General features: G+C 40.2%; 2 protein-coding genes across 2 annotated transcripts; one reads left to right on the top strand and one right to left on the bottom strand.

Moving 5' to 3' along the window:
• The first annotated feature begins 415 nt into the window (after nt 1-415).
• Nucleotides 416-9498, top strand: dnaja2b (DnaJ heat shock protein family (Hsp40) member A2b). The gene is made up of 9 exons (XM_084733820.1): nt 416-583; nt 3820-3879; nt 4261-4487; nt 4571-4651; nt 4806-4939; nt 5058-5254; nt 6394-6538; nt 7588-7715; nt 7818-9498. Exons 1-9 carry the CDS (start codon nt 506-508, stop codon nt 8004-8006), a joined length of 1239 nt encoding a protein of 412 aa, XP_084589946.1. The 5' UTR covers nt 416-505; the 3' UTR covers nt 8007-9498.
• LOC146316464 (uncharacterized) lies at nt 8861-17039 on the bottom strand. Its single transcript, XM_084734071.1, has 19 exons — nt 17031-17039; nt 16810-16947; nt 16598-16690; nt 16301-16497; nt 16141-16227; nt 14859-15037; nt 14608-14746; nt 14213-14320; nt 13860-13979; nt 13622-13724; nt 13382-13505; nt 12523-12767; nt 12131-12449; nt 11431-11843; nt 11035-11346; nt 10810-10959; nt 10608-10712; nt 10440-10531; nt 8861-9894 (listed from the first exon to the last, which is right to left on the bottom strand). The coding sequence occupies exons 1-19, from the start codon at nt 17037-17039 to the stop codon at nt 9819-9821; spliced, it is 3009 nt and encodes a 1002-aa protein (XP_084590197.1). The 3' UTR covers nt 8861-9818.
• Between the last annotated feature and the right edge of the window lie 700 nt (nt 17040-17739).

Below are 17739 nucleotides of genomic sequence, written 5' to 3'. Positions count from 1 at the left end.
TAGTTACGGCTAATTTTAAGACGGTCCCTAACTCTCTCACACACATTATCCCACGTTAAATGCATACATATGCAATTTCTGGTGGTCAGTGGAAAAATTAGAATAAATATTTGCAACAGGTGTTTTTCTGCATTCATTGGGAAGTTTCATATTAATGTATAGCCATTTCAACCTCATGTAGGCTAGGCACTCTCACGGCTGTGCCCATCATACAGCGTTAATTTGAGCAATAATAAAACCTTCCGAATAGAAAACATTCTGTACAACGTACCATTTTCACCATCTAACAAAATAACGACGCATTCAAAGTTAATATATGCACCCTGTTCTGGAATAATATGGTTGCTGTCTGCTTTCTGGCATCTGTTTCCGAGTGGGTGTTTGTGTCTGTCGTAGTATCTGGCAACCCTGTGGACAGTCCCAGCAGCAGCCGGTGAATCCTGCGTCGGCTCCTCTCTCAGCTGAACCTCCGCAGAACGTCTTCTCTGTGTAGTCGGTTAGCATCATGGCGAACGTTGTGGATACTAAGCTATACGACATCCTCGGAGTTTCACCATCTGCCTCTGAAAATGAACTAAAAAAGGTACGTAAACTCTGAAGCGAAAAGGAAGCCCACCAGAGTAAGAACAGAATAAAAAAAGAAAGAGAGGTCACTACTAAAATGTGGCCTAGAAACAAGCGTGAGCTGCTGAACGTTAGCTAAAGATGCTCCGCAGTAGCTTGCCAGTTTGCTAGCCTAGCCACTATGCTAAGCTAACTAACATAGATAATCGTTCAGTACTTTGTGGTGAGACAATTGAAGCCAGTCTTTGGTATTGGTGAAATACCAGCAATGACTCTCATTTTCATTACTTCTGTGTAGCTAAATTACAAGGATGAGGTTAGTCTGCCCGAAAACCAAGATATATACTGGTGACCACGAGTGTGATAGCTTACCGGCTACCAAATGATAACTAGTTACATTCCAGCAAATAGCCTTCGCCAAGTCGAACAGTAACGATGCAAGTTCCTTAGCAAAACAGCTCGACTAGCAAAAAATGCCAAGAATAGAAGTCTGATTATGTGTTCACGGCGTTTGTGTAACACTTAGTAACGCTGAACAGCGTGAAATTTGTCTTGGGTTAACATTTATCGATAAATTAGCCACCGTTAATTTCACCCGTTGCTAAGCTAACTGTCGTTACTGAATATTCAGCGCAGTTAGCCAACATGTTCCTCGCTGTGTACTCAAAACCCCATTCAAACAGCAGGCCGTTACGAATTATTTACAATACACAAACCTATGGTCCTTGTTAAACATGACTAGAGAAATTTTATTAATTACATGTTAGTAACCCTTCATTTGGGAATAATAATAATTCTAATTTGCTTTGTGCAGTTCTTTCCAAGTTAGGAGAACAAAGTGCTCCCCATAGAGAACACTAAAACAAACACAAATATAAAAGACAAACACAAGAACAGCAAAGTACAAGCACACAATTAAATGACCATATAGAAGAAATTAGGGATGCACGATTATTATCAGGGCTGACGAATATCAGCTGATATTGCTCTATTACAGCTAGCTACGTTATAGCAGCATATATTGATGCCGTGGTATATCGGCCGATAAAACATCGGAAAAATGCATTGAAAAGCTTAATTACATTTGTGAAGTTATTTGATGAAGTTTACAAAAAAATATGAACACTGGAAGAGTTAGAACAGCTTAGCCACAATTTTGTTGTTATAATGATAATGATTAGATTTGGTTCAATCTTGTAATATAATCCAGATTCTGTGTATCTATAAACATGCTCAAACAACATTTTATTAAATATAGTTTATTTTTTTAAATACAAAAATGTGATATTGTCAGTATCAGCTATTAGAAGAAGACAATTACCATATTGGCTGAAGAAGAAGAAATGTATGATTATAAATAGGTTCTGTAACTTCAACCAATCAACTCGATTAAACCTATAAATCTATGCTGACCTTGGCCTATTTTTAGGCAATTGCAAGTCATCCCAGCTTTTAGTCTTTCTAAAATTTAATATGCTGGGTGGTAGCACCTAGGGACAGTGTGATTCACTTCCAAAACTTTTTTATGTCAAAATGAAATACTTAAGTGGATTTTGGATTTTCTAAAAGATCATAACAGCAACTACCTCCCTGGTAAAGAAGGTAATTCAACAGATTTTTTTTAATGTAGTTTATTGAGGCTGTCTTCACTCTAGAGTGTCTGAGATGTCAAAGCCAGCAATGCTGGAGTCCTGATGTTTTTGACAGCAGGCCTACAAGCCAGACCTTTCACTAGAAAAGCTGGTAAGGACAGTTAATACACTGATCAGCCACAACATTAAAACCACTTTCAGGTAAAATGACTGAGATTGATCATCCTGTTATAATGTCACCTGTAAAGGGGTGGGAGATATTAGACACCAAGTGACGAGTCAGTTCTTCAAGTTGACATGTTGGAAGCAGGAAAAATGGGCAAGTGTAAGGATCTGAGGGACTTTGACAAGGGCAAAATTGTGATGGCTTGAAGACTGTGTCAGAGCATCTCCAAAATGGCAGGGTATTTGTATCTGTAGTGGTTATTAACAAAAGTTGTACAAGGAAGAACACCTTGTGAAGCAGCATCCGGTGCTTAAGGCTCATTTATGCTCATGGGGAACAAAGGCTAGCCTGTCTGGTCTGATTACACAGAGGAGCTACTTTAGCACAAATCACTTGGAAAAAGTTAATGTTAGCTACGATAGAAGGTGCTTGAACACCCAGTGCATCACAACTTGGGTGCTGTGTAGCCACAGACAGGTCAGGATGCCATGCTGATCCCTACCATGGCTGAAAGCACCTACAGTGGGCACGTGAGAATCAGAAGTGGACTAGGGAGCAATGGAAGAAGGTGGCTTGGTGTTGACTGGCCTCCAGAGTCCCCAGGTCTCTATCTGATTGAACATATGTGGGATGTTTTGAAACATCAAGTCTGATCAATGGAGGCCCTACCTTACAAATTACAGGACTTGAAGGATCTGCTAATATCCTGGTGCCAGATGCCACTGGACAGCTTATGAGGTCCTGTCGCTCGAAATAAAGTATGTTCTGTTGTCTCAGGGACAATAAAAATAGCACCTCAGACAAAAAGATGCAAGGCGTGAGATGATTTTGAAACAGCAGAGAAACCTATCATTAGAAACAAAATCATTACATTTATGTTTCATGGAATATCATGTATTTGATTTTTAGTTGTTCAGATTTAAAAAAATATGAGATGGCACTGACATAAACTTTATGCTGTGTCACAGGCGCGCTCACACACTGTCATGGTCTTTAAAGTAAAACTAATTTTACTACAAGAAAGTAAATTTCCATTACTGTATTACACAGAAACATGTTTGCATTTGCACTGCACATTGCAGTGATGCCTTTATTAATCAAACAGAAATTTTCAAGAAACAATAACTCAACCAATGGCTAAAAGAATAATGAAAATGGATTGTGGCCAAACACCTGGGGTGATCTCAATTTCTTTTCTTTCCTTTTTTTAAAATTCAGACCGGAATGAAACGATGAGAGTTATTGAAACAGTTATTAAACTAATGTTCGTAATGTACAGTAAAAAAAAAGGGACTTGAAATTGGGACAGTGGTTGTTAAGTCTTGGACTTAACAACAACTGCTGTGGTGGCACAAGGGGACCTACACAGTATTACAATATTTGACATTAATGTTGTGACTGATCAGTGTACACTTAGCATAGCTATTTAACACAGTTTGAACCTGAACACAGGTCACTTGCACAGCTTTGTTCACATAGATATTTGTTTTATTGCAGGCTTACCGCAAGTTGGCCAAAGAGTACCACCCTGACAAGAACCCTGACGCTGGAGATAAGGTATGATGCACCGAAGCATGACATGGTAACAGCAGCAACACCATATTTAGCAACACCATCAACAGCAGCAGCTCAGTGTTTCAACAGTTAGGACCAAGACATGATGTCCACTTAGTTTATCATGATCACACAGCCCAACTCTTTGAGGATTAACAAAAGGCACATGTCAGAGTACATAAGACGATAGGACTTTCTTCTTGAGAAAAGTGCATCAGTGTTTGATATGTACTCAGATTCTGCAAGAAAGTGACACACGAGTCTTTTTCATTTCTTTTTACTTTCTACGTCTAGCTCATCAAAGTCAAAACTGTTTGGCCTTTTTTGTTGTGATGATCTGTATTTTCATGTCAAGCTTTCTAATTGTTCTTTTTTATTTTCCAGTTTAAAGAGATCAGTTTTGCGTATGAGGTGCTGACAAACCCAGAAAAAAAGGAGCTTTACGATCGCTATGGAGAACAGGGGCTACGGGAGGGAGGAGGCGGAGGGCCCGGCATGGACGATATCTTCTCCCATATTTTTGGTGGAGGACTGTTTGGGTTCATGGGGGGACAGGGCAGAGGACGCAATGGAGGCAAGAGGAGAGGAGATGACATGGTACACCCTCTGAAGTAAGTGTGTTACTTAAATGCAGTTTGTGTGGTACAAGTACAATGTGTTGTTGCATGTATCTCATAACTCTTTTGTCACACAGAGTTTCTCTTGAGGACCTCTACAATGGCAAAACCACCAAACTGCAGCTCAGTAAGAATGTGCTGTGTGGTGCCTGTAATGGGTGAGTTTGCTTTAAGTGTTTCATTTTAATCATTAACAAAAAAACACCCTATTGATCTATAGGTTTAAAACCCTGATGGAAGATGGTATGTAATTGCAGTAATTTAGTTAGAAATCAAATTAACAATGCTGACCATTTCCTGTTTGTCTTTTAGTCAGGGGGGTAAGGCAGGGGCGGTGCAGAAGTGTGTGGCATGCAGAGGACGAGGTATGAGAATCATGATTAGACAGCTGGCCCCTGGGATGGTCCAACAGATGCAGTCAGTCTGCACAGACTGCAATGGAGAGGGTAATATATCCATAAACACCCACACACTGATGGGAACACAAAAAAACATGGATAATATACAATAATGAGCAGAGCCACACATTGAACTGATCCAGTCTCTGTATTTGTGCTCATGCAGGTGAGGTGATAAATGAGAAGGACCGCTGCAGAAAGTGTGAAGGTCACAAGGTGTGTAAGGAGACTAAACTTCTGGAGGTGCATGTAGACAAAGGCATGAGACATGGACAGAAGATCACATTCTCTGGGGAAGCTGATCAAGCGCCTGGCGTCGAACCAGGAGATATAGTCCTAGTGCTGCAAGAGAAGGAACATGAGGTAAAAAAAACAACCGGCCTCTGATATTTTTTTTAAATATTTTTTAGCTGTAGTCACTTCATCATCTTGGTTAGTGTTGTCATGACGCCAAAATTTTGACTTTGATGCCAATACCAAGTTTAGTATCACAATACTCCATACCAAAACTATACATAAGTCTGAAACAGTATTGGTTCATACATTTCATACATATGAAGGTAAATTACTAATCTGTGATTATGTTTATTGAGTTAGATGTTGACATATGTGTATTACAGACCTAACTTGCACAATCTCCATGTATTCATCTATGAATAGTTCCAAAAAGACCATTGTAACATTGCCCCAGCAACCCAGCCACATATTCTTACTAGCCAGGGGCATTATATTCACTGTAGGCACTGTTATATTTCCTAAATTTATAGAGTGAGTGTGCTTAATTTACTGCCCATTCTGTCTGACACTGTAGAGCCACTGTAGTTTATAAGTGACATGTAGCTAGTGCTACTTAGCTACGAAATATTTTAAAAAGCACCAAAAGGAGACCCTGAAATACCTTATGCTGAAAGCATTGAAAGCGTGAAAGGAAAATATTGAACTTGGGCAAAAAATTTGCAACTATCGTGGGGTTTTGCATAGTGTTGTGTGGGGAGGATTTTGTGGAGCAGTGGGAGAGAGCTGCTGCTCGCCGTCAGACAGCTGCTGAGCACCGGGAAGCTCTGGGGTAGGACGCCAGGGGCAGAGCTGGATCTTCTCGAAGAATTAATACTCTGTCACACTGGATTCTGTTCTGATCTGAAGGAATTTACTAAATTAATACGCAGACATACATAGAGGAGAGGGGGAAAGTACAGAGACTTAGGGGAAATTACAGAAAAAACATGTCTAGAGTGTGTAGTTCAGTCATAGGCTGAACTGAGCCTGAATGCACACCTTTGGTGCTTGTGTGAAGTGATAATTTTACTGACAAGTACTGAATGTTGGGATGTACTGAACCTTTGTAACAAAAAAGTTTCCAAGTATTTGAGTTTTGGTATAACATGCAACACTAATCATGATAATAAGATAATAATCATTATTTAGGGGATATGTCTATAATTATTTGACAAACATGTTATAATGAACATAAGCAACAAATTTGGAATTTAAATCTAAATCAGGAGTTCCGCCGTGAAGGCAGTGACCTTCACATGGTACAGCGTATCGGCCTGGTCGAGGCTCTGTGTGGCTTCCAGATGACTGTCACACACCTCGATGGACGTCAGCTGCTTGTCAAATACCCACCCGGCAAGATCATTGAGCCAGGTAAACACGTCTTCATACCACATTAATTGATTTTCATGACAGTCCTGCTTTTTTCAGGTGAACATTTTATTGAACAAAAGATAATTGCTCTTACATTTACTGTTTACTGCAGCTATTAAGGGGGTGGTGGAGCAGACTTTTATTTTTTGATTAAAACGATTTTAAAAAAATCCTAATGTTTTGGAAAAGGAATCCACACCGACACTAATGGAATGCAGGCTCACCATTTAAAAATGGAATAATGGAAACATTGCTTTCTGAAATAAGGACTTTTTTTTTTTTTTTGGAATATATTCTTTTTTTCTATGCATGTCTGCCGCCACGTGGAACTAGATGATGTGCCACAAACAAAGTTTCTGGGAGGGACAGAAATTCAAAGATTTAAAGACTCTAACATTGTTCCCAGAATACAATGTGAATCCATCTTGAAAGTTACCAGGCAGAACTACTTCCTTTTCTTTGTTTACTTCCTTGTCTTTGTGTTTTGGGCAGACTAGATGTTTTACAGCAGATGGAGCCAGTTTCTGTATGTTAAAGATTATCTGGTTAGGTTATATTTATTGTCCCCTCAGGGAAATTTGTTTTGCAGCAAGCGTTTACATTAAAACACACACAGTACAATAAACGCAAAAGGGCCACATCATCAGCAACGATAAATATAGAATACAAGATTATAAAAAAAGGGGGGGGGGGGGGAGTAAAACACATGCTTTATATGCTTACTCTATTTATTTGCTTTATTTACCATCAAGTTGGAGTTTCTAATCAGAATAATTTCAGTTGGATTGAAGAAATATTGTCCATGTAAACAGAGCTATTGTAGCACATCATAACATTCCTAAACAAAAGTGTTGGACTTAGTTATTTAAAACCTAGCTTTTAATTGCCTGACAATTCTGTTTGCTTCTGTTGCTTATGTCACAATATTATACACACTTTGTAAATTGATATGTCAAAGTGAATACAGAAGCCAAGGCTTCATACTATCAAAGATTCTTACTGAATTTGTATGCCTTAAACCTTTTTGTTGGTGTGTGTTTGTGTGGCAGGCTGTATTCGAATGGTGAAGGGTGAGGGAATGCCTCAGTACAGAAACCCATTTGAGAAGGGAGACCTTTATATCAAGTTTGACGTCCAGTTCCCTGAAAACAACTGGATTAGTGCAGAGAAACTGAATGTGAGTCACAATCACTAAATATTGTTATATGCACATTTTTAACTCCATCGAGCTTAACTGATTGTCATGTCATGATTTTTCTTTTTCATTTATTTCTTTAAGGAACTTGAGTGCTTGCTGCCCGCTCGTGCTGAAAATCCTGTGATCGCAGCAGATGCGGAGGAAGTTGACCTGACAGATTTTGACAGGAGTCAAGGGTCAGGAGGTGGAGCCAGGAGAGAGGCGTACAATGATAGTTCTGATGAGGAAGGAGGCCATCATGGCCCAGGGGTGCAGTGCGCACACCAATAGAAAGACTCATTCATAAAGACATGCACACACATAAACACATAAATACATGAACATCCTTTGAGCCCCATCGCTAACACCATTCAAGACTTGACGCACATACACGCACATTTCTCTCCTTTCATGATTCCCATGAAAAAGAGATATACACACGTACATATACACGTATATCCACCCTCCTGAGTTCCATGGTGCCCATAAGTCCGAGATATGCTGGATGTGTGATGACCATTTTGTGTTTATGGACAGTAGTGCTCATCAAAGCCTCCAGCAAGAAGGTGGTCTCAGTCTCAGAGGTTCACTGATTGAACTTCACTTGGACCTCCCCGTTTTCATCCTAGGCTTTACCTTTCACTGTGGGAAACACCAGTCTAGTGTATAAAATGCAAATATTGTTGACTATCTTGTATAAGGTGTAGTTTAGTCTATCACATACAAGCGCATGCTGCTTTTCTCGCCGAAGATCTTGCACATATAGATCCAGGGTCTGGGACACTACAGAGAAATCTGACACCACACCTGTTTAAATTTCAAAGTGTCAACTGCTATCAAAGTGCCCTGCTATCATAACAGCCCTAAAGGTGCGTCCTCTGCACAGCCTTCTGAGAGCCGCACATGTTTCATCCATCACATCCCCTAAGGTGAACTGTCATATTTTGAAAAGGGGGACTGGTTCGGTTTAGTCCCCAGCTGTCACATTGCTACAACTTGAAATCTCAGAGTATAGCACCTGTCAGACAGGCACCATGTTTTCTTAGTTTTGAATTTAAGCTTGTTTGTCTTTGTTCGTTTGAATGTTGAATGAACTTGAATCTAAGTTGTGTGCTCTTTGTTCGACATGAGGACACACTTGTGTACTTTGTATGTATGTGTGTAATGCAGTAGCTCAGTGTGTGTGTGTGAGAGAGCTGCTGTAGAATGTTCCAGCTTATTAGGGTGATAGGTATTCCTGCTTTGTGTTGGACTGCAGTGTGAGTGGATACTATACTAAAGGGTCAATTACAGAAAAAAAACAGAATGTTTATCTGTAGGCATTTCCCCTCTTGTCACCAAGACTGAGAGATCACCCTCTCTTGCAGGAAAACCACTGGGCCCACACCAACCCTCTGTATTATACATATCTCCTCATTGTAGAGTTGTTAGCCAAATCCTTTGACACATTACAATATTTCCATTCCCATAGACCTGTAAATAAATACAGCCCCAGTCCATAGGTGCATTCAGAGTCTACAGCAGTGTCCTTTGTCTAGTCACATTATTTCTTACACAAGTGAGTGATGGCCAACAGTGCCAATATAAATGTTACGTTCTCTTGAATGGGAGTTGATGGAACCTCTGTAGACTGTTAACATGCACCTCTGTGACTCATTGTGTATGTAATTTAGGCCACGGGGGGGATAATGTGTACACAACTGAAGGGGGTCATTGATAAATGACATTACTGTTGATGCTTATGTTTGTCAAGATGATAATTAAACTGTATAATACACAGTCACTACAAGTTTGAGATCTGTTTTATTTCATATACACAACCTACATTCTAAAGGTTTTCTGTAATGTGTGGTTAAATGACCACAAACAAACAGGAAGGCTGCAACTGATAAAAAAAAAAGAAGTAACATTTCATATGAACACAAAAGAATATTGTCTGTAGAATAAGATGCATTGTTTCACAGACATTAGAAAACCATAAATTTCTTATATTTAATGATTGGAAGTTGCCTGTTGAACAATGTTGACAACCTTCATAAGCGTATGGGACTTACTTCAAATTATTTTTTTTAACAAGATAGGACTTAATGCAGCTGTAGTTTCTCAGTCTGCACCATCATCTGTTTCTGTGCTGTGGAGAGCTACAGGACCCAGGAGTTCCTTAAATCCTGCAGTATTCCTGAAGCATAAAAAAGGCAAAGCAAGCTTTATATAGTGTGATTTACACAGGAAAAGAAAGCATTAGAATGACATTCAAAACAATATGCAATAAAAACTTGAATCACTTAAGTTAAAATAGGAGAAATACAATTAGGCCAGAAATCTTTAAAAAAAAAACAATTTTGAATGTAGGTTTTCAAGGTTTGAAAAGTACTTGGACATGTTTTGGCTAGAACTGTGATTGGATTATTTTCATAATAAAGCTCTACTTGACTGAAGTGTTCCTTCTTAGGTAAAGAAATAAAATAAGTGGGACATTGGCTCACTCACGTTGTAGAGGATGTCTAGTCTACTTATGGAGCTTCCAGAGTGGTCAGAGTCGCAAGTAGATTGAACTCTCATATGTTAAGTTGGTGATGATGACTGTGCCTTACACTTAGAATAACATTGCAAATGCACCTTCAGAATTCCTGAAAAAGTCCTGGAATTTGACTCTGACAAAGTATTGGAAATACCAAGGAAATGGTGGTTAACCTGAATTAATATGTCTAGGGGTGTCCTTACCTGTCTCGTTTGGACTGCATGACATAGGAACGCTCTCTTCTCAGTTGCTCCAGTCGCTCTCTGACAACTGTCTTCTGCTGGTTCCTGTCCTCCTAAAACACAATAGTAATAGTGATCATACAAAACTTGAATTTTGCTGACTAATTCCCTAAATATTCAGCATTTTACCTGTGGTAGGTCTTGTGTGAGGTGCCTGAGTCTGTCTGTGTGTTTCAGACCAAGCAGGTCTTCCTCTGCCTTTCTGTTTTGGATGATGGACAGACGCTCCTGAACCTGAAAGACAAACAGTGTCAGAGTCAATGACTTGAATGCTCTTTCAGTGCCCTTCTTGCCACCTTTCTGTGCGCGGTGTAGTTGTGCTTTCTCTCACCCTCAGCAGTTGTCTCTCTCGATCTCTCTGCTGCCTCTGTTCAACCTTTCTTTGCATGTCTACCAGGTTGCGCATCGTCCTTTCTCTCTCCATTGCAGAGACTGGTTGTCTCATCAGTGTGGATTCTCTTTCTGCAGGGCTACAGACAACCTTTACAACAGGAGATTTGTGAATAATGTGTCTAAATTATGACCAATAATTGCACAAACGTAAAAGCACACTTACTGTGGCTTGTAAATTATATTTCTGGTCCTCAGCGTGAGCAGGCTCAGGCACTCTTTCGTCCCACAGTTCTGACTCTGGTGCAGTGGGGCACATTTCCACCTCAGCCTCTTCCCTCTCCACATTAACAGTCTCATTGGTCAGTCCACAGCAGGGGTCACCAGCCTGGTGCACATTCTCATGAGGGTCAACCAAAAGATGCGGCTGTACAGCCTGCAGGGTCACGGCCACCAAAGCATGTGCTGGAAGCTCACATTCACATTCAGCCTCTCTTTTGTCTGGCTGATCAGCCATCGCTCTCTCCTCCAATGTCAACTAATCAGAAAATAAAAAAGAAAATAATCAGATGCATGACATATACTACAATATTTCAAGGTCTGATTTACACGTACAGAGTACCTGTCTCACTGTGTTGAACTGCTTGTCTGCAGACTGTGCATCAGTATGATCTGTGGAGTCAGGCTGGAACTGAGTGGGTTTCACATCTTCTCTGTCTCTCTCTCCAGAAGTCTCCTCATACACTGTGCTGTTTGTGTCACTTGGCTGGACTTGGGTCTTTAAACTGCTCTCAGCCTCATGGCTCTGTCCTGCAGCGTCTGCCTCGCAGTTGGTATCGTCCTCTGGTGGTTTGCTCCAAGCTAGGGTGATCAGCGAACCCTGTTTCTCATAGCTGTGGGGGCCCTTTGTTGCACTGTCCTCTTCTTCTTCCTGGGCTCCTCCCTCTGCAGTGACACTCTGATGAGGATTACTTGTTGCATCTGATACACACAAGATCTCCAAGTACGGTAGTTCCTCCATGGCTGCTCCACAACCTGGGGGAATGCAAATTATTGTAATTGCAGCTGTAAGTGTGTATTGTTATCTATAACTGTGTTTCCACCATGCATCATTATTTTTGTCCATCGCAGCATTTGTCATCAACCACTGAGCCCTCTGCCATGGTAACATCGTGATTTAAGAGCCATCATAATGTCAGTGGAACTTAATTTAGACCCTAGACATGCAGTGGAAATGCACTGAGTTCCTCTAAAGGTTCCTCGTCCCTAGCAAAAGTTCCTGCAGTGGAAATGGAGCTAATGGTTGCTTGTGTTTGCAGTACCTGAACAGACATCCTGATTGCCAGTCCCATCTGCAGCTTGTACTCCATTCAGTTCTCTGCTGGCCCTTCTGATCGAATAGACCATCGGCGCTTCAGCTGGCCCATCACCGCTGTTTTGAGTACTGACTTGTCCACTGCAGCAGGACTGAGCTGTGATGTGCTCATTGCTACTACTTTCAGTTATGTTTGGATAAGGACCGAGTGCAGAGCCTGAAGTAAGAGGGGCATCTGACGCTAGGAGTTGGAGTGAGTTGGTGTAGTGCTGTGCTTGAAGTTGCGATTGATACTCTTCTCGCAGAGTCTGGACACACTGTGGATTCTAACAGACACACAAAAGTCCAGGGGTTATTGTGCGATCTTTTAATAAGGTGCTGTTGGTTTTCTTGACTCACCTTGTCCATCAGTACTGGCAACACTGCAGAGGCTTGGACCTCCTGGAGCTCCATCAGATGGGTCAAGAGGAGCAGGGAACAATTCTCCAGTTGGTGTTGGGACCACATTGCCAGTTTACTGCTTATGTCGGCCTGCCTTTGAGGCTCATGGTTTGTCTGAATCTCATTGTGTGTCGGCAGGGCAGCATGGATTTGTCTCAGCCTTTTTATGCAGCCATCTCTTAAAGCAGCTTGCTTATGACTGTCTGCATAGGAAACAAGAAACAAGAAAGATGGAATACAGAAAAAAACAACTGCTGAGACTTTATTTCAAGGAGTGAAATTACAGTCATAACCATGTCATGACACATAAACATGAAGGAGTCAATTATGTCCCTTAAAATGTTAAGTTAAAATTGTGTGAGATGTCTTTGTTATGACAACTTGGAATTATTAAACTTAAAGAAACAGTTTAGCTTTATGCTATAATATTATATTATACTTTTATATGTGGTTAGTTGACACTGGCTATCATGATACGATTATAACTGTATCATAAATATTTTCCTTGACCACAAGTGAAGTGGCACGTTTTGGACTAATCATAAAGATCTAATTTAATGTTAACAGGCCAGTTTGACAAAAGAGGGCCCTACCAAGGTGATCTAGCTTACAGAGCTAGCTGATGGATAGACAGTGGTCAGCTAGTTAACTTGTAGGCTAGCCGCTATCTGCTCTTATCTGTAACTGACTCGGTAAGCCATGGAATTAGCCGCCTAATTAGTGGAGGCTGTGTTTATCAGCCATGTTTCCTGTGTATCAGTGTTACCAACCGCTTCTGACAAACATGCTGCATAGAAATAAAGAAATATTGATATACCCGCTTCAGGAGGAACTCTGCAGCCTGGCTCTTGCAAATCCTCCAGGGAGATCCCATGCACCAACTTCACCAGGTGCTTCCTCTCCTGCTCCTGAGTCAGCACCAGCAACTGTAGCAGTGTCTGCTGTAATAGGGCCAGAGTTTTTGTTCTGCTGCTGATAAAACTATTGCAGTGTTTTCATTTTTATCATGCACTGTCTATGTCTCAGAATCAGTGGCCTACAAGCAGATTTATAATACCTGCTCTGGTGACACTGAGATAAAGTCTTCCTCTTGCTTTTCCTCTTCACCATGTAGCCACAGGGCCGCCTGATCTGCTCTGCATGGACTCTTAACATGCGGCCTGAGCGGAGAAACGAGGGGGACTTAAAGTAAACAGCTGAAAATGAGCATTCAAGGGGCTTAAAGCAAGACTAAAAAGCAATTTTCATTTCCAGTATTGAACTGTTATTTTCACTGTTAGCCTTTGTTATTTCACCATGTCTCCCAGGACTGCCGAGCTGCCAGAAGAGCGCCGTAGGACATTTTTTGTCTCTGAGCTCTGAGAGTTGCCAACCTGATGTGCAGACACAACAGTGTCAAGCTCTCCCTGTCAAGCCTGGAAGATAAAAGATTAATGGATCAACTCATTCCAGACTTGATTAGAGTCATATATAAGTCCATAAATGTCAAATCAGGACTAAAAGTGCAAACAATTCCTTCATTAATTAATTAAATTAATTCCTTCATTAAGCAAGCATATATGTTGCAAGCACTGTAGACCTGTTGTAGCTCCCAAAGCTTAAAATATGTGTCATTTGCACCTGATGTTTTTTTTTTTTAAGTGTTTACCTCTCTCCCAGGACTGTTAGTATGTCCCTTTCTTGTTGACGAAATGTGTGTAACTCACACAGGAATGAAACAGCAGACCAACACTGTTCTCTGGACTCAGGACAGCTTCTAAAAGAAAATTTAAAAAATTATTTTTATTTTAGTGCTTTTGTTTGAGGCCCATGAAGGAAAAATAGCAGGTGGCTATAGCAGGTTTGGTGCACTATTTGTATTTTTATATATAACTGAAGGTGGACACTTTATTTTTTACATCTTTTAGTACTTTACTTTTTTTTACTACTTACTTTTGGAACCATGAAATATTGTTGCATTTTAGTTGGGATGTTTTTTTTTATTTAAGACATTTCAGTATATTTAGTTTTTAGACTTACAATAAGAACATTTGTGCATCTTACCTGTATATCCTAAATGCTCCCGGCAGCTCAGCCAAACTGAGCATATCACCTGATTCCAAAGCCTCCTCTGCAAGATCCACCAGCCCCTCCTCTTCCTCGTGTTGTTGCCATGGCAGCAGGGTCTCCCAGATACCGAGAGCTGCAGTTTCACCAGAAAAACAGGAATGTGAAGCATCTGGACCAGGCTCTATGATACTTAAATTGTTCTCTGTGTTATATTGTGACAATGGTTCAGAGAAACTTTTCCTTACTGTAGTGCTCCTGGAGCATTTCTGTATAAAGCAAGTGTGTCACCACATCATACTTTACATCCACCAAGAGGAGGACGTCTGACAGGGTGATACAGCCCCAGGCCTGACCTTTGACCCCTGGGCTTTGGCCCTGCCAGGTAGAGGGCAATAATATACTTTGCACACCCTCTAATGCCAATCTAAGAAAATAAACACACATTACATCACAGCTGTTTTTAGTGGTGAAACAAAATCAAATCCTTACTTAAACTAGAAGAATCAATACAGCAATGTGTAAATACTCAGTTAGTGATATCATGTGACAACTTAAAGAAGAAATCAAAGAAATTAAAAGTTCAATTCATTTGTAATAAAATTTGTTGATGCTCGAATCAATACACTTTGGTGCTACGGCTTTATTTGTTCTAGTGTGACCAGTATGTTTTGGTAGCTTATGTCAGCTGATGTTAGCAGACACTCGGTGGACAACTATGCATAACAGATATTACTGAGTCTGTTTGCTGACTTTACTTTTTTTTTTTTTTTTTTTACAATATTTAGCAGCATTTAATATTATTCTATAATTATTAAGTAAGGCTAGAGGGGATCATGCGATTGAGCGTTTGAGCATGAGTAAGTGACCAACGGGCCCTGAACTTGTCTGCATTTAATCTCACATACTACTGGACCAGTCAGCCTCAGCCAAAGGACCTCAGTGATTCAGAATTTCTGGAAATTTTATTTATTAATTTTTTTTGATAAATGACCATTTGGACTCAAGAATGAACTGCTTAAATTTTGGTGGTCAAAGGTCAAGGCCATTTTGACCATTCTTTTTATCATTTCATTTTGACCTTTCTTGTGAATGCAATACCTCAAGAACGCTTTGAGGGAGTATCTTCAAAGTTGGCACAAATGTCCACTTGGGCTTTGAATTTATTAGATTTTGGTCGTTAAAGGTCAAAGGTCACTGTGACCTCACATCCATCAACTGTTGTGAATGTGATTTCTCAGGACCACTTGGCAGGAATTTGTTCAAGTTTGGGACAAACATCGACGTGGAATCATTGGTAATGCATCATATTTTGAACATATCTCATTATATGTTTTGCATGTATCAACTCAATCTACAAGGTAAACTCAGTCCTTCATATGAAAATAATGCAGTGGAGAAAAACATAAAATATTCCCTCTGTACTTTGTAAAAGTATCAGTTATTGCATTTTAAATAGGAAAAACTGATGTACAGTGTTACTTTACTTAAAAACTGAATTTGAGCGCAACTTCAGTTTGATATGCTCACCTCGCCCAGCACTGCCTGGCTGCCTTCTTGAGCTTCTTCACACCCTTTACATTAACACACAGCTCTTTCTTCCCCACCAGTCTCTGTGTGTGGAAAATAAATGTAATGATGAACAGAGCAACTGCCTTCATGCAGGAAACAAACTATACTGCAATCACATACCTGTAAACTGTCTGAGTCAAAGGCGCACAACTGTGACAATCCTGAATCTGACTGGTTTTGAGCGTTTTTGAAAGTAGAAGGGTGTGCGCTTTGGTGCAGACAATTCAGCATGTAAGGATCGATGATGAGTGGCTGGTCCAGACCATAGAGAGGGTTGAGATTGCCAAAATTTAGCAGCTGGAGGTCCCAATAGAGCTGGAGATAGCAATATTGACTTTTAGTAGAGATGACAAAATAATTTTTCAGTCAGACGGTTCCAGAGATTCAGAGAAAAGAAAAGCAATCATTTGACTACCTTTTCCTTCTCTTCCCTCTCCCTTTCCATTTCTAGGAGAACATCCAGCACATTTTCACCAACACAGGACCAACTATTGTCACCTCCTGCAATCTGAAACAAACACAGTACATAGTATTCCATCATGACAACTGAAGATTTGAACAAACAATAGATGCTTTGATAGCCGAGTTCGCTGTTTGAAATATTACAGTAGAAGGTATAGTTTTTACCTTCTTCATGGCTGCATGTGCTTCATCAGTGTTGGAGGGAACATGGAAGACTTTGCGGTAGAGGAGACTCACGTCTGCAGAGGAGAACTCTGCTCCGACAGACACACCCAGGGTTTGGTACAGACCAACGACACAATCCTGAAGAAAGACACAAGGACATTAGATGTAGTTTATACTTGGAAAAACAATTGCAGTTCGCACTTAGCATCAAAACATCTTACCTGCTCCATGTTTTCACCACCGTGGGCTGATTAATTATACAGGCTATTACTATGGTTACAGCAGTCCTCTGGACCACAGCTGAATCAAGTTACCAAGCAAGAAAAGTGACAGTGTATCTGTCAGAGGGAGACAGAGAGGAATGAAATGTGATACATGATCATGTGACACATTACACCTGTGTGTGAAATGTGTTCTGTAACGTTGAACTACTAGTGAAAGTTTTTGGAAGTCAGGCCAGCTTGTTAATTGTATGCTTCCTGTCTCATACAGCAGAGGTTGCACTGTAAAGCTATTTCACATTTTTGTATATACAGCTGACGTGCTCTGCACTCACTAAAACACTTTCCAAGTTATGCAAGGAGATCATCTGAATAATTAATTATAAATGTACAAATTGAAGACTTTTTGCACTGTGCACATATATATTTGCACATATATATTGCAATATATTTCAAATGCCAAACTGCGCAAAGGAAAATGTTGTCAACATCTCTTTTTTCAAATAAGATTTCCTAAGCTTTCTGTTCATCTTACTTCATTTTTACTGTAGCAAAATAGGATTGTCAAGCAGAACCAACCAGAAAAAAATCAACACCATCTAGTGGACTGACAAAGCAACTGATTTTTATTATACTAGTACCAACAAGTATAATTTGATTTGCAGTATTAATATTGTGTGTACTGTATCTATTTTCCCCACCCCTACTG

The sequence above is a fragment of the Lutjanus erythropterus genome, chromosome 13 (genome assembly GCF_056507025.1).
Source record: "Lutjanus erythropterus isolate fLutEry1 chromosome 13, fLutEry1.hap2, whole genome shotgun sequence".
Classification (NCBI taxonomy): domain Eukaryota; kingdom Metazoa; phylum Chordata; class Actinopteri; order Lutjaniformes; family Lutjanidae; genus Lutjanus; species Lutjanus erythropterus.
This window is presented reverse-complemented; position numbering and strand designations above follow the sequence as displayed.

Excerpts from the sequence above, each read along its gene's own strand:
- dnaja2b (XM_084733820.1), top strand. The coding sequence starts at position 506 with ATGGCGAACGTTGTGGATACTAAGCTATACGACATCCTCGGAGTTTCA. Across the intron at positions 4,488-4,570 it reads GACATGGTACACCCTCTGAA|AGTTTCTCTTGAGGACCTCT; the intron begins GTAAGTGTGTTA and ends TTTGTCACACAG. Across the intron at positions 4,940-5,057 it reads CACAGACTGCAATGGAGAGG|GTGAGGTGATAAATGAGAAG; the intron begins GTAATATATCCA and ends GTGCTCATGCAG.
- LOC146316464 (XM_084734071.1), bottom strand. Across the intron at positions 12,768-13,381 it reads CAGAGTTCCTCCTGAAGCGG|ACAGTCATAAGCAAGCTGCT; the intron begins GTATATCAATAT and ends TTTCCTATGCAG. Across the intron at positions 12,450-12,522 it reads TGCCAGTACTGATGGACAAG|AATCCACAGTGTGTCCAGAC; the intron begins GTGAGTCAAGAA and ends TGTGTCTGTTAG.